Below are 16,168 nucleotides of genomic sequence, written 5' to 3'. Positions count from 1 at the left end.
TTCTATATATGAATCATTGGCAATTTTCTAACTATCCAATAAACAAACCTATAAATATATAAATATCTATAAATATATAATAATATCATTTATCAAAGTGGTATTGATCATCTATGGCTTCATTATTATACATATAAAATCCACTAAAATACTTTAATATAACACATAAATTAATAAGAAAATATAAAATATATAAAAGTCACCAATTTGGTGGCAGTATGGAATGATCAGAACGAGATAAAAAATCAAATACAATTGGTAAAATTGCTATTTATTAATAAAAGATAAAATATGAGGTTGAGAGACTGATTCAAAAATGCACGATCTGGTATATTGAAGATGTACAGATGTGGGGATGCTAGCTGTGTTAGGTCTGGGCCGCACACCTGTTGAAACAGCACCTCCGCACTTTAAGCATGGCCATGCAAACTATATCTTAACAGATGAAGTTGGATTTCTAACACGCAGAGCATAGAATCTACCAATTTTGCTCCCCGACGCCCGGATAGAGATCACGTTTGAGATACCGCGAGATTTGGGACTAACAAACGACAGGAACCACAAGCGAGAGCCTGAGAGCGTCCCACGCCGCCCATCTACCGTGTACATCCATAGAGGTATTTCCGAGGCGTACCGATGGGAAGGTAGGAAGACTCAGGTCGAGATCTCTTATGTAACGGGCAATCTATGTGAACAAGCAAATATCTATTGCACAAACCTGTACTTGAGGGTACGAACTGTCACGCAAATAGAAACGTGTTTGAATCTACCGCCAACTATCAGTGCGCAACAATGTACAATCTCACTGGTATTTAATACATATTGAACTTGGGAAGATATCAATAGCGTACAAGTATTTGTTATTTCCAGCAACCTCAGTGTGCGCAAGTAGAAACGTGTTTGAATCTACCGCCAACTACCAGTGCGCAACAGTGTACAATTTCATTGTTATTTAATATATATTGAACTTGGGAAGATATCAATAGCGTACTAGTATTTGTTACTTCCAGCAACCTCAGTGTGCGCACTGGACTTTAGTGCAGCCATCTGAGATCTACAACCTGATTGCTATATCTACACACGCATAGGACTTGGAAGTATACTACCAGTGCGCCACTATCTGCTATCCTTAGCAGCCCCAGGTTTTATATTGCAATTGTGGTTTAGATATATGTACATTAAGGATTTCGGATACTAAGGGACCCCCACTTCGTTTATGGCATTCAGTATTTTATGTCTATGTACTTTTTAGGTATTTGTGGATTTTATTGATTACATACGCGGTGTACTATTGTTATTGTGATTTAATTAAATTTTATGTATCAAACTATTACGGTCCAGGTGTTGAGTGCTCGCCCTAACTTTGAATTTTGTAATAATATTACAGGCTATAGTTACTAGAGATGGATTGTGGATCCAGGGAGTTATTCTGATTGCCTGATTGGAGTTGGGAAGGAATTTTTTTCCTCCTAAAATGAGGAAAAATTTGCTTCTACCTCACAGGAGGTTTTTTTTGCCTTCCTCTGGATCAACTTGCAGGATAACAGGCTGAACTGGATGGACAGATATCTTTTTTCAGTCTTTTAGACTATGTTACTATTAAAGTTACCAGCCTCAGAAACCACAATTTAACAGCAGCTCAAATTAGAGCCTACATAAATTTTACAGAGATCAAATACCAGACACCAACTGTTCAGAGGATAGTGCGAGAATTAGGCCTTTGTGGTTGAATTTCTGCAAAGTGGCCACTGCTGTGGAACAACAAGAAGATAATTGCGGCGGCGTTCAGTGTGTAAGTGCCCAGTCTGCTCTGCCTTCTTCTCACTTTACTCCTCCCAGGTCCCTGCCTTTGCCCGCCCTCCAAGTCTGGACCAATCGATGAGGCAAGAGACTTGGAGGGCGGGCAAAGGCAGAGACTGGGGAGGAGTAAAGTGAGAAGAAGGCAGAGCAGCCTGGGCACCTACACAGTGAACGCCGCCCCTGGGCACTTGCGAGTGCTCATTTGCATATGAATTAAACTTTGTTTTTCCTGCTGGTGCTAGTCCAAAGACAAAGGTACCATTACAATCCTGTATAGGTGTGCTATAGAGCCATGTAAGCACTGTAAATGGCCATATGGAGGTGACTGACTCCCTTTAAGCACAAATGAGGTCTTAAACTCTTAACCACAAATTTTAGGCACATCTAACCACTGTGACTCAACGAATCTTGATAACGAGGAGATGGGGGGGGGGAGCAAACAGTCCTGTCCCTGCGCTCATTCTGCTAAAAGCCTACACCAATGCTTTTGCAAAGCAAGTGAACGCAGGCAGGACTTTTGTATAGCACATCTCTGCTCCTGCCTGTGCTCTCTCCAATAAAGCCTGGCATATCACAGCTATGCCACACTTTAACAGAGCAGACATGTAGGCAGAGCAATGTGTTCTCCTGCCTGTGCATTGCGCACTGAACCCCGCAATGGAATCCGTACTCCCATGAATAGTGATGTATAAATGTATGGACTACAATGCGGATCACATAGAAAATATATTATCCAACCCATATAATGCTTCCCAAAATGCCCGGGCACCTCATACAGGTATACTTACCCTGCTCCCCAGCACCCATATCGCTCCTGATGCCCGCATGGTTGGCGCTGCATCTCCCAGTCGTGCAGATCAAAACATCCGGCGACAGGGGTGGGCAGCCAATAGCAGGCAGTGACGGGAACGAGCCTCCCTAGCATTGCGGGTGACGCTAAGGAGGCTTGTCCCCGTCGCGCCCTGCTATTGGCTGCTCCCCCCCGTCACAGGATGTTTTGAGCCATGAGACAAGGAGATGCAGCGGCGGCTGTGCGAGCATCAGGAGCGACAAGGGTGCCGGGGTAGGTATAACCTATATTAGGTGCCCGGGCATTTTGGGGGAGGGAAGGGGGGCATTATAGGGATTGGATAACCCCTCTAATTTTAGGACATTTAGAATAGGTTTTTAATACAGGATTCCAAAGTTTAGGTACACTTTAAGGGTAAGAACACAGGTGACCAAAATCACACCCACATTTGGCAGACAGGGTTTTCAAATATCTCGCTATTTGGCCACACGGTTTTGCCAGTAATGCTGAAGTATTACTCACAAGACTATACCCCCATTAACAATCATGTTACTGGCCGCCCCGGGTGAAAACGCCATTGAAACAGCTTGCATTTTTTTTGCATACCACATTTGATTTTTATGTCAGTTTTAGTTCAGATGGTATTTTTTGTTCAGATATTGTTCAGGGGATGAAAAAACACCAAAAGCTTCAACTGCACGTTGCACGCTTTATATAAAAAAACTAAAAAAACAACACCAATTAGACATATACACCACTAGGCAAAAAACATTTGTTTGCCCTGCATTTCATATTTCCCATAGACATTTAACACAAACACTTCACCATAAGCACCATGTGCATTTTCAGCCTAAATCAGTCCTACACATCTGCTGTTTTCTGGGCTACTGAAGAAATCTAAGCTGTTGTTGGCAATGCTGCTTTTGTCATTTAGTTTAGTAAGCCAGTTGATTACCACAAACTTCAATTTTCAGACGGCCCCGAGTGGTTTGATGTGTAAAGACCAAGTATCCAAATGGAAGAATAAGTTTTATTAAGTCATGAAAAACTAACAACGTATGGCGTTAAACAGCAGTAATTAAACTCTGCAGAAAAAAGTTAGTGCTTTTTATAAACTGTTCCATCTCCTCCAGCGATCATCGGCCATGGTCAGACTCAGAGTTCCTTTTCCCTTTCTTACCACCCTGGAGAAGGAAAATAAAGAAAAAAACTGAAGCACTTCTACAACATAGTGGGCAGGTTAGAAGCAAAATAGATCATTATGGGTCATTTATAATATCACAACTTAAATGTAACACAGAGGAAGGAGAAGGTTTTGTTCCATACATTTGAGAGTCTGTTCTAAAGCCAGCCACTGTTACTGGAGATTTTTGCAGGTAGCCAAATGTAGAACAGAAAGATAGAATTCCTGAAATTCTGAATCTATAATGTGGTCCAGTTTCTGGCCCTGTATTGGATATCAAACCTCCCAACTTCCCAAGATCCGGTTGGACAGTCCCAGATTTTGGAGGCAGCCCTGCAGTCTTAGGGGGGCTATGGCATGTCTCAATTTCAACTGTATCTGCCTTCTGGAGGACGCAGATACAGTTGAATGCAATGGTGAAGCAGGAAGCCCTCAGCTCCCCAGCAGCAGGTGCAATGTGATGACATCATCTCACCTGCTGAGCTGATCGGGACAGTGCACAAAAAACAAAAAAAATGTCCCACTGGAACTACAGTGGTCACATCCATTCATCATTCCTGTGACCTCTGCAGCCAATCACTGGCCTCATCGGTCAAGTGCAGTTCATGAACACATGACCACTGAGGCCAGTGACTGTCTGCTTTGCTCACAGGAACAATGAATGTGATGTCATTAATACAGTCCATGCAAGGAACGGAGCGGCAAAGACCAGAGCTGTGGCACCGAACTACTGGGATATTTTAAAAGGGAGCAACGTATTTTTTTTATATATTTTTTTACTATTTTACAAAGCTTGGAGAACCCCTTAAAGAAGCACTCACACAAAAACTTTTATTCTCTGACCTGTTAGAAAGGTACATGATGTAAACTGTAGTGAAGGTAATCTTCTTACCAGTTACTGTATTTGTGAGGTACAACCTCCCTCCTGATCCTCAGCTGTGTCATGTGACCAGCACTGACTGTTCAAATAACATGGCATATTGTGTGTAGACAGGAAGCCAGTTTCTCTGTGTATTCCTATAGAAGCCTTCGTGTCAGTCTCATAGGAATGAACAGAGATGTAACTGTCCTGTGTCAGTTGGAGAGTCAGTGTTGGTCACATGACACAGCTCAGGATCAGAAGGGAGGTTATAACTCACAAATACAGTCACTTGTAAGATTACCTTCACTACAGTTTGCATTGTGTACCTTTCTAATAGGTTAGAGAAAAAAATACTTGTGGGAATGCTTCTTTAAAGAGGGTTTTCAGGATTATTAACAGTCAGCATGATCAACCCTATTAAACAAGGCATATTGCCTGTTAGGATTGATCATGCCAAGTTAAATGATCCCTTAGTAGTTCAAATCTCTGGCCCCATTTTAGAGAAATATGCACTTTATTCAGCACAGTAGCTCAATGGTTAGGACAACATTTTTGTATGTTCTCCCCGTCTTTATGTGGGTTTTCCCCCGGGTACTCCGGTTTCCTCCCACACTCCAAAGATCTACTGATAGGGAACTTAGATTGTGAGCTCCACTGGAGACAGCTTAATGCTAATGTGAGTAAAGCACTGCGGAATATAGCAGCACTATATAAGTACATAAAATAAAAGAAAAATATGCTAACTTGGTTTTCAGAGCACCAAGGGGTGGGCCTAGCCCCTCGAACCACCACCATTCCCCCTTAGTCACTTTCCTTTCCCCTTGTAATCCCAGCGTATTCGCAGTTTGCATCTCAACATCAGAGTAAAGCCGAATGCACACGGCCGAGAGCGGTCCGTGGTAACACGGCCTGGATTCCTGCTGAGAGCAGGAGCGGACGGCGTCATTGGTTGCTATGACGCCGTGCGCTTCATGCCGCCGCTGCACTACAGTAATACACTCGTGTGCCATGTGCATTCGGCTTAAGGCTAGTTTCACACTAGCGTTAGTGAGATCTGGCAGGGAAAAGACTGCCGGGTCACTCTGGAACCGGCAATGCTGGAAACTACATGATTGCTGTCCGGCCCCATTAACTATAATGTGGACCAACAGAGATTTGGCCACAACCCGGCAAATATGCTAAGAATGGGCCGGACTAAAACCACTGCATGTAGCTATATCTCTGGCAGTCCCTTTATACTTAATGTGGCTGAACGGCAATCATGTAGATTCCAGCAATGCCAGATCCAGAGAGACCCGGCACGCTGTACCCTGTCAGATCTCATTGACGGATGTGTGAAAACAAGCCCGAGTATACTTTCTCTGATGCAGAGATCCAGTCTGCTCACGTGATGGCGAATGCACCAGGATTACAGGACCAGAAAGGAAGCCAGTGCCTGGCCCTATCACTGAAGGGGAGGGGGAATTTGCTAATGGCGGTGATGAAGCAATGCTCTGAGAAGCTACAACAGTCTTTGGTGCTGCAAACACCTAATGAGCATATTGAAAAGGGCATTTTACTCTAAAACAGGGCCACTAATTTGAACTAAGGGGTCATTTACCTCTGCTTGATAAAGCCTAACAGGCAGTATGCCTAAATTTAATAGGGTTGATCATGCTGAAGGCTGCATTTTAAAAAGGATTTGTCAGCACAAAACAAAGTGCTGTCTGCAGGCAGCATGTTATAGAACAGGAGGAGCTGAGCAGAGTGATATCTAGTTTTGTAGGAAAAGATTCAGTAAAACGTGTAATTTATATCTGCTTTTTCTAATTTAACCTCTCAATCACATTAAAATCGGAAATACACTACTGAAAATGTCATGTTTTTAATGTAGCTTTTGTATTTATGTCTGAAATAAATCTAGTTGGTGGACAACTCAGGAGACAAGTGCATTTTTAACCCCTTAGTGACATGACTAATTTTAACTTTAAAGGGGTTCTTCACTTTCATTTAACTGATGATCTATCCTCTGCATAGATCATCAGCTTCTGATCGGCGGGGGTCCGACACCCGGGACCCCCACCGATCAGCTGTTTGAGAAGGCAGCGGCGCGGCCTTCTCACTGTTTACCACCGGGCCACTGACGTCACAACTAGTATCAACTAGCGTGGGCGCGGCTAAGCTCTGTTCACTTGAATGGAGCTTAGCCGCGCCCACGCTAGCTGATACTAGTCGTGACGTCAGTGGGCCGGCGGCCCGGCGGTAAACAGCGAGAAGGCCGCGGCGCTGCTGGAGCGCCGCTGCCTTCTCAAACAGCTGATTGGCGGGGTCCCGGGTGTCGGACCCCCGCCGATCAGAAGCTGATGATCTATCCAGAGGATAGATCATCAGTTAAATGAAAGTGCAGAACCCCTTTAAAGGGGTCATGCCATGATGTAAAAAAAAAAAAAAAAAGATTCTCTTCAGCCGGACAGCTCAGGGTGTGTGTCTTTTCTGCTGCTGCTCTCTTCCTGTAACTGTCCTGTAATGTTCGACCAGTTCAGTAAGGCGGACAAGAAATAAAGAAAAGAACAAACAGCAGGTGGCACTATACAGATACATTTTATTGCTTACTGGCTATACTAAAGTTTTGATTAGATGCAAATACAAAAGTATTTACATCCAGGTGCTGGTTTGTAAAATATATATTTGGTATAAATAACATGACTATTTTGTCGGTCAGTACGATTATGATGGTCAAATTTATATATTTAAAAAAAAATTTTTTTAAGTGTTTTATTTTTTCTCTCTTATACTGCAGGCTGTCAGCTCTCCCACTGCCCCCCTCCTCTTCTCCAGACTGGCTATGATCACAGCCAGCTAAAGGGGAGGGCTGCTTTAACTCTTCATCTCAGGCTTGGTAACAGCTAGAGATATGGAACTTGTGTGAAAGCTGACAGTCTAGGCTTTAAAAGATCAGTATGGCTTCATTATCTTCTCTACATCAAGAGATAAAGCTGTTAGAAATTTGGTCAGGAGTGAAAGCAGCTAAAACCTGCTTTCACTTTCAACTGCTATCACTCCCAACCGATTTCTAACAGCTATATCTCCCAACAGAGATCATGCTGCAATTCTGGTCTTGTTTTCTAGGCTGTGAGCTTTCAAACAAGACCAGTCCCATAACTTGCCAAGCCCCAGATATGAGGGGCTAAACAAGCCTATCTCTCCCTCGCTGCCTGAGCTGTGCTCGGGCTGAACTGTTAGTGCCTTTTCTCCAAGCCCAAGCAAAACTGTTAAGGGGTTAAGACCACCCCCGTGAACAGCTCTTAGTACATGAGGGAGGTGTTATCAGTGACTTATAGCACTATCTCTATAAGTGTGTATACATAGATAGCTGTTAATCAGGCATAATAACTCCCCTGTGTACTGCCAGCTATTCACGGAGCAGGTCTTAAGTTATAAAAAGCAGAGATATAAATGTATAAATTACAAGTTTTACTGAATCTTTTCTTATATAATCAATATTTCTTATATATGAATCTGCTCACATTCTTCTGCTCTACAACACGCTACTTGGAGACTTTTGTGATGAGAGGTCCTCTTTAAGCGAAGGCCCCTTCAGCATCGCCTGCTGAAAGAATCATACTTGCCTGCTCCCCAACTCCTGTTCCTCCACAGCTTGTTTTCTTCCAGGAAGGGCACATGTGCCGCTGCAGCCAATGACTGGCTTCAGTGGCGACATGTCCAAGCCCTGGCTGGAAGAAAACAAGCCAGGGACTAAAAGATGGCAGAACAGATCCAGCATGCAGGATCTGAATGGCAGGGAGCCGGTAAACATGACTCTCTCAGTAGGCGATGCAAGCTAGGGGCCTTCCTTTAACAGTTAATATTCCTGGAAAACTCCTTTAAGCTTGTAATAAAAAAAATAAAAAAAAATATATATATATATATATATATATATATATATATATATACATACACACACACATACATAATATTATATACATACATACACCCACACACTTTAGAATATTTTGTGACAACAGTATATTCTTGGCTTTTTTCCTGGATAGTCTCTACCCTTTTTACTTCATGCACATGGCTAAATACATATTTACTGCCAAGTTCTATCTGTATGACCATCCAAAAATCTTTCAAGTCTCTTACATCAGATTAAAGGAATGTTACTGCATTTTTCCCTAAAATGCTGATTGATTAGAATTGCTGTTATACCTCCTGTAAACATACCTGGTACTTTGTGAGCTCTGCTTGTAAAGCTTTCACTTTAGATCGTTCTTGTTCTAAAGCAGCATGCAGACCAGTGACCTGGTGAAAGAGTAGAAAAACATAACATTACCTCTGATAGAACAGAATGCAACTGAATACAAGCAATATTTTATATTACATATCTGTACAATTATCCTGAAGCATAGCTTGGCCCTCGCATCCAAAAGCAAAGTCTGTTTCAGAGCCTCCAGCTATCATATGATTTAGGCCAGATTCAGACACCCGTTCCGGTCTCTGCAAACACAGACTCATCTGAATGTCCGTATGGCAGGAAAATGAATGGTGCATGCTAGGAGTCTGTGCCAAAAAAAACAGCTGTGAATGGCACCGTTTACTTTAATGGTATGTGTGCTGAGCGAATGTAGTCCAGATAGCACAAGGATAAAAAGGCCTATGTAGTCAGGCCAAATTTGTATCTTCTGTCCTGTGCAATGATAAAATATGCCAGCAAACATCTGCTAGACTCCTATACAGACCTGCTGAGGTACGTAGGCTTGCGGGTCTCCATTGGACTATTATTATTTATTTGAAAGCGCCATTAATTCAATAGCGTTGTACATCTAACAGGGTATAAACTTATTAACAGACTGGTATCTATTTATACAATCTATCCATCCATCTATCATATCTAATCTACCTACTAGAGGTAGTCTCCCCCAGAAACACCACCTCCTCAACTATGGGCAGTGTCTGGTATTGCAGCTCATCCACATTCAAGTGAAGCTACCCTTTTTACCAATTCTGGACAGGCCCTTTAAAATCTTCAGAGAGCTGGCATGTAATCTACTTAGCTTCCATATTTAGCAGTCTTGTATTAGAAACAGTATTTAGACAGGAGCTACGACATACAGTATTTGTAACAAAGCTGGGTCTTCTGACTAAAGGGGTGCTCCAATCACAGACTGGATAACATTTCAAAAGAACACATATCCTAAGGCTCCATTCACACGTCCGTTGCGGATCCGCAACACACCCGCCCGGCACCCCTTTAGAAATGCCTATTCTTGTCCGCAAGCTGCGGACAAGAATAGGACATGTTCTATCTTTTGTGGAGCTGAAGATCGGGGCCGCGCTCTGCAAATGCGGATGCTGACAGCACACTATGTGCTGTCCGCATCCATTCCGTCCCCATAGAAAATTAATGGGTCCGCACCCGTTCCGCAAAATTGCGGAACGGATGCGGACCCATTTGCGAACGTGTGAATGGAGCCTTATGCTATGCACTGATCTACTGCTTCTCCGCATAATTTACATGGCTTCTCAGCACAATTACTATTATACAACCCAATAATTTATAAAGAGACCATTTGTATGTATTTTGGTGAAAATGCAAAGGTTGCCTCTTTCAAGTGGGTCATGTTCCAATATGGTGCAGCACCACGTGGTGACCACCACTGGAATGAGACAGGGCCTGTGGAGGTGCGACTGGCATATCCCCAGATGCAGATCCCACTTCTGGAACCAACACCTCTCCCCAGAACAGGAGACAACAGAAACGTGTAGGATGAGTAAACCCCTATAAGTATAAGTCCTGCCTTACTTTGTTTGTGCTGCTCAACAACAGGTACACATTCACACTTCTACAGACAAATTCATAAGAACATAAAAAACGGAAGGACCAAAAGTGAGATATAGACGGAAAATCTAGCCTATAGAACGATACAAATCTGCCTTAAAACAGAACAACAGCATCCAGTTAGTTACGGTGTTCTTATAGCTGACAGGACTAGACCAACATACCATAAAATACCCGTCTTACCTGTAATGTTAATTCATACTTAATCGTTACCAATTCGTCGACCTGCAGAAGAATTTCTGCTTTGTCTTTCACTAAATTGGAATGCAGAAATTCATAAATAATGACTGTAAAATGCAAACTTAACATAATAATTAAATGTTCCATAATCTTAAAAGATAAAAACCTAACACAATAATGCTAGTGGGCACCACAAATGAATCTAGAGTGCATGCCTACATCCAATAGCCACAGTCTAAAAGTATACACCTAAGAAGTATGGCAGCACATCTACATGGGATAGGTCATCAATATCAGCTCGGTGGGGACTGAACACCTGGCACCCCAATCAGCCAGCCAAGGGGAAGCAGAAAGCTCCGCGCTGGCGCTACGGCTGCCCGAAAGAGCTGATCGCTTCGGGGGCCAGGAGTTGAACCCTGACCTATCTGATACTGATAACCTATTCTGAGGATATGTCTTTAATATCTCAATGATGGAGAACCACTTTAAAAATTGCATTAACAAGCATATAGTACTTGTAAATAAGGCCAATATGAACTTTACCACTAAAACAAAATACACCTGTATAGACCAATAAGTATATATCATGTATACAAAAGACATATGAAATATCTAGTAATCCAGAAGCAAGAAGGATGCAAACAAGTAACATTTTAATAAATAACCCTCTTAAAATAATGAAGTATCAAATAATATGAGTAGATGGACCCCATGCAAATAATGAAAAAACTGAGTTAGGCCTCATGCACATGACCGTTGTTGTGTTCCGTTCCGCAAAATGGGGTTCCGTGATCCGTTTTTGTTTCCGTGTGTCTTCCTTTATTTTTGGAGGATCACCAGACATAAAGAAAAGTAAAAAAAAAATCTAAGACAGGTTTGCCATGCAAATGATAGGAAAAAAAAAAAAAAACGGACGCGGACAACAATCTTGTGTGCCTCCGTGTTTTTTAGCGGTCCCATTGACTTGAATGGGTCCGCGAACCGTTTTCAGCGAAAATAATAGGACAGGTTATATTTTTTTGACGGACTGGAACCACGGACGACAAACGGTGCATTAGCCGAGTTTTCAACGGACCCATTGAAAGTCAATGGGTCCGCGGAAAATCACGAAAAACGGAACAACGGACACAGAATAAAACAACGGTCGTGTGCATGAGGCCTTAACCAAATATAAAGGGTTGCCTCTGTAGATTTCTAGGTTTCATCCATCTTGTTTCTGGATAACTGGATATTGCAAGAGTAAAATCTTGAGTATAGCTCAGTGATTTGGTTGTAAAGCTTAGATTGTCAGCTTTACAACACATCTCTAGCCTGAAATAGACCCGGATGAAGCAGCCTCTCCTCCCACTCCTCCTCCTCCTCCTCAGCCATCCTAGAGGAGAGGAGAAAGCTAGTAGAGGACATGCTGGCCGACTGTAGGGAGAGGAGGAGAGACCAGGTCAATGTGCCAGTGTACACTTCCAGAAAATGTATGTCAATAAATGTGAAAATTGTCCTGCCAACCAGACGTGAAAAAAGTAAAAACAGAATAAACAGAAACAAACACATGAAGTCATACTCCCCTTAGCCTGTCGCTGCCACTCCTGATCCCCCAGTGGTCTTTCTATTCCATTCATCTAGCTACTGGCCACAGAGGTGAGCCGCATCAGTCAGCCATTGGCTGAGCAAGGATTGCATGAGAGGCTACGAAACGGAGACCGCCGGTGGACTCTAAAGTTTCTGGCAGCAACAGCGGGAAATTGGTGAACACATAACTTCATTTCTTTTTAAAAGCTTAGAGTTACATTTAAAGGGAAACTGTCATCAACTTTATGCTGCCCATACTAACGGCAGTATAAAGTAGAGACAGGTTAGGGTCCATTCACACGTCTGCAAAATGGGTCCGCATCCGTTCCGCAATTTTGCAGAACAGGTGCAGATCCATTCATTTTCAATGGGGCCGGAATGTGCTGTCCGCATCCGCATTTGTGGAACCGCACTTCCATTCCGCAAAAAAAATAGAACATGTCCTATTCTTGTCCGCAATTGTATTTTCTATGAGAGTGCCGGCGATGTGCAGTCCACAAAATGCGGAACGCACATAACCGGTGTCCGTGTTTTGCGTTCATACGAACGTGTGAATGGACCCTTAGTTGATTTCAGCGGTCTGTCATTTATAAGTTAAAAGTAAGTGGTTGCCGAGAACCAACATCACAATCATTGCAGACTGGGTCTGGAAAAGAGTATCGGCCACCTGAGAAGAGTCCTGGTTATTGATGAAGTCCTGCCCACCTGCTGATGACTGACAGGCTTCTACCTAGTTTTCTCCCTTTCTCTCTAGGAGCGAACTGCCAATCATCAGCAGATGGGTGGGAGTGCAGGAGATTATGGATAACCAGGACTCTTTTTAAGTAGATTTGACTCTTTTCAAGGGCTGGGCTGCAATGATTATGAAGCTGGTTCTCAGCAACCACTTCCTTTTAGCTCATGAGTGACACACCGCTGAAATCAGCATTTCTGTCACTACTTTATGCTACCCTCAGTGAGAGCTGGACAACCGCTCTAAATAATTTAAATTTTGAAAGAGTTACTACTTAATGGAAAGTAGAACTAGACCAAGTAGCAAAAAAATACACTTACTTTCACCTTCCTGTAACATTTTAAGAACTTGTGTATTCCTGACTTTAACTTCTTTGTATTTTGCCTTTATGAAAAGAAAGTAAAGAGCAAAATGTAACATCAAAATGGCATGTCATTCTAGGGGTAAAAGCACTTCAATTCTGTACCTCCCATTGTGAAATGATGCTTTTCAGAAGCTGGATCTGCGTGTCTTTCTTTTCTAATTCCAGCTTCAATACCTCTGTTCTTCCATCTTTCAGGACAGGTTCCTGGTGTACAAAAACCACATTTACAATCAGGATTTATTTCACACTTTTTATTTTTTTGCCTTCATTTTGACAGTTTAAGTAGGACTATAAAATCCTTCACACATTTCTTGTGTAAGGTGATTTTCTTGTTCCCTGATATCAAGATTAATTTTGCAATGGAAATCCAACATAAAAATAGCCACACACTTAGAATTGTCCCCTTAGGTTGCCCCAAACCAAGTCAGGGTTGCAGATTAAATTCTTTGGGTAATCTGGATTTCTTTTACTTTTATAAACTGCATATTAATAAAATAAAATAAAATTTCTTGCAATGGAAAGTGACATTTGGTAGAGTCAGATGATTTTCTCACTTAGCGCTTCTTCAAATGAGAACAATCTTGTGCCCGAGACTAAAGTCTGTATTGGACAGGCAGATTATGCAGGCGATTGTTGGGAAGGAAGCGTTCCTTCCTGGCAATCGCCTGCTCGTTAGTGGAGGAGAGCACTGCTATTACATGCAGCGATCTCCTCCACAGTATGGGAGGAGCGTACGTTATACCATTGTTCGTTCCCCTAACTGAAATCAGTTTGCCGGCAGAAGATCGTGATTAGACACCACAATCTTCTGCTGGCAAACGATTTTTAAGCCTGTTGAAAGATTGGAATTGGCTGACAAGCGTTTGCAGGTTATCGGCAGCAATATTACACTGCCTGTTCATAGAGTCACTACGATCACTCGTTAGCCATGATCTGGCAGATTATCTGCCACTGTAATACAGCCTTAAAACCAGTCAACTGGTAAGGGTTTCATTGGACCCCTGTCAATTCCTTTTTTTATGACAGGTCAGGAAAAACCCTTTTAAAATCGGTACATACCATATTGTTGTTCGAGGACACAACGCCATCCATTACTTCAGGAACAGAGTTTTGTTCCTTTCTTTTTTCTTTAAGAATTATTTTGGTCACGTCATCCTCCAGTTTATTGAAAAAGCCACTGTCATGAGGTAACAGAGGGGATTTTGTATCCTGCTGAAATAGAATAAAAGTGCTTAGAATAAAAATAAGCAGCAAAAAAATTAAATAAAAAATACCCTTTTACATTTTAGACAAACTAAAAACAAATTATTGTCCACTAAAATAATTTTCAGGAAAAAGATCAAAAAAAATGTTTTCCTAAAATTTCTTGCAAAATGTCTTTATATATTTTTTTAATTTGTCATTCCAGAGCAAAGTTACCGGTGAACTTTACTACAAATAAGTAGTGTGAACTGAGACATATAATACACTGCTCAACCTATTACCTAGCACAGTGATAGGCAAACTGCGGCTCTCCAGCTTTTGCAGAACTACAACTCCCAGCATGCAAAGACTGCCTACAGCAGGGCATGGTGGGAGTTGTAGTTTTGCAACAGCTGGAGAGCCGCAGTTTTGCCTATCACTGCCTATCACTGACCTAGCACACCATCACCGCGGTGATGTACCATGTGATTGGAGCATGTGATCTGACGTCACCAAAGGTCCTTTAGCCCATGGTTCATCTTTTTAAAGAACTAAAGACCGGGAGAACTACGCGAACAAGAGGACAAGGTGAGTTATTTATTTTATTTTTTTAACCCTCAATTGATCACCTACTAAGCATTCTGTATTCAGAATGCTATTATTTTCCCTTATAACCATGTTATAAGGGAAAAAGGAGATTTTTGTGAAACTCACCTGTAAAATCTTTTTCTCGTAATTTCCATTGGAGGACACAGACCATGGGTATAGCTTAGAGATATTACTAGGAGGGACACTATGCAAAAAAAGAAGCTCCTCCTCCTCGGGCTATACCCCCAGGCACCTCCAGGAGAACTTCAGTCGTTGCAAAAGCAGTAGGAGAAGGAGAACGGAAACAAAACACTATGGAAACCATCACACAGCACACCATAAAGGCGTAAACCAAAAAAGGGGCGGGAGCTGTGTCCCCCAATGGAAATTACGAGAAAAAGATTTTACAGGTGAGTTTCACAAAAATCTCCTTTTCTCGTTCATTCCATTGGGGGACACAGACCATGGGACGTCCCAAAGCAGTCCATGGGGTGGGAAAAAAGAACAAATCCAACACCGCCAGGAATAAACGTCCAGTAGTCAAACCGGAACCACAGCCTGCAATACCCTGCGCCCAAGAGCAGCATCAGCCGAGGCCAGAGAGTGTAACTGATAAAACTTTGTGAAAGTATGTAAGGACGACCAAGTGGCCGCCTTACACAACTGGGAAACGGATGCGCGATTGCGTCTAGCCCAGGAAGCTCCCACTGCCCTTGTGGAGTGAGCGGTAATCCGCGACGGCGGAACATGGCCACGAGCGCGATATGCCGCAGCAATAGCGGAACGGATCCACCGCGCCACGGTGACCTTGGAAGCCGCCAGGCCCTTACGGGACCCTTCAGGAATCACAAAGAGAGAGTCTGAACGCCGGAAGGAAGCGGTAGCCCCCAGGTACACCTTCAGGGCCCTGACGACGTCCAGGGAGTGGAGAGCGCATTCCTTGGGGTTCGCCGGAGAAGGACAAAAAGAGGGCAGGACAAGATCCTCGTTAAGGTGGAAGGGAGAAACCACCTTGGGCAAAAAAGAAGGCACCGGTCTGAGCACCACCTTATCCTGGTGAAAGACCAGAAAAGGTTCCCGGCAGGAAAGTGCGGCCAGC

The 16,168-nt window shown here is 42.8% G+C and overlaps 1 protein-coding gene across 2 annotated transcripts in view; it reads right to left on the bottom strand.

Annotated features, from left to right (window-relative positions):
• Window positions 1-3,602: 3,602 nt before the first annotated feature.
• GKAP1 (G kinase anchoring protein 1) overlaps window positions 3,603-16,168 on the bottom strand; it is a 30,411-nt gene continuing 17,845 nt past the window's right edge. Inside the window, exons 8-13 of one of the 2 annotated variants that reach the window (XM_040417031.1) lie at window positions 14,359-14,511; window positions 13,402-13,503; window positions 13,256-13,319; window positions 10,640-10,710; window positions 8,842-8,919; window positions 3,603-3,774 (exon numbers count right to left, since the gene is read on the bottom strand). In XM_040417031.1, coding sequence (XP_040272965.1) covers window positions 3,727-3,774; window positions 8,842-8,919; window positions 10,640-10,710; window positions 13,256-13,319; window positions 13,402-13,503; window positions 14,359-14,511 — 516 coding nt within the window. In that variant the 3' untranslated portion in view covers window positions 3,603-3,726. The remainder of the gene's footprint in view (window positions 3,775-8,841; window positions 8,920-10,639; window positions 10,711-13,255; window positions 13,320-13,401; window positions 13,504-14,358; window positions 14,512-16,168) is intronic. The other variant, XM_040417033.1, reaches the window with a different exon arrangement.

Source organism: Bufo bufo, chromosome 2, assembly GCF_905171765.1.
Source record: "Bufo bufo chromosome 2, aBufBuf1.1, whole genome shotgun sequence".
In the NCBI taxonomy this organism is placed as follows: Eukaryota; Metazoa; Chordata; class Amphibia; order Anura; family Bufonidae; genus Bufo; species Bufo bufo.
Note: the sequence above shows the minus strand (reverse complement) of the source record. Positions and strands in the feature narration are given on the sequence as shown.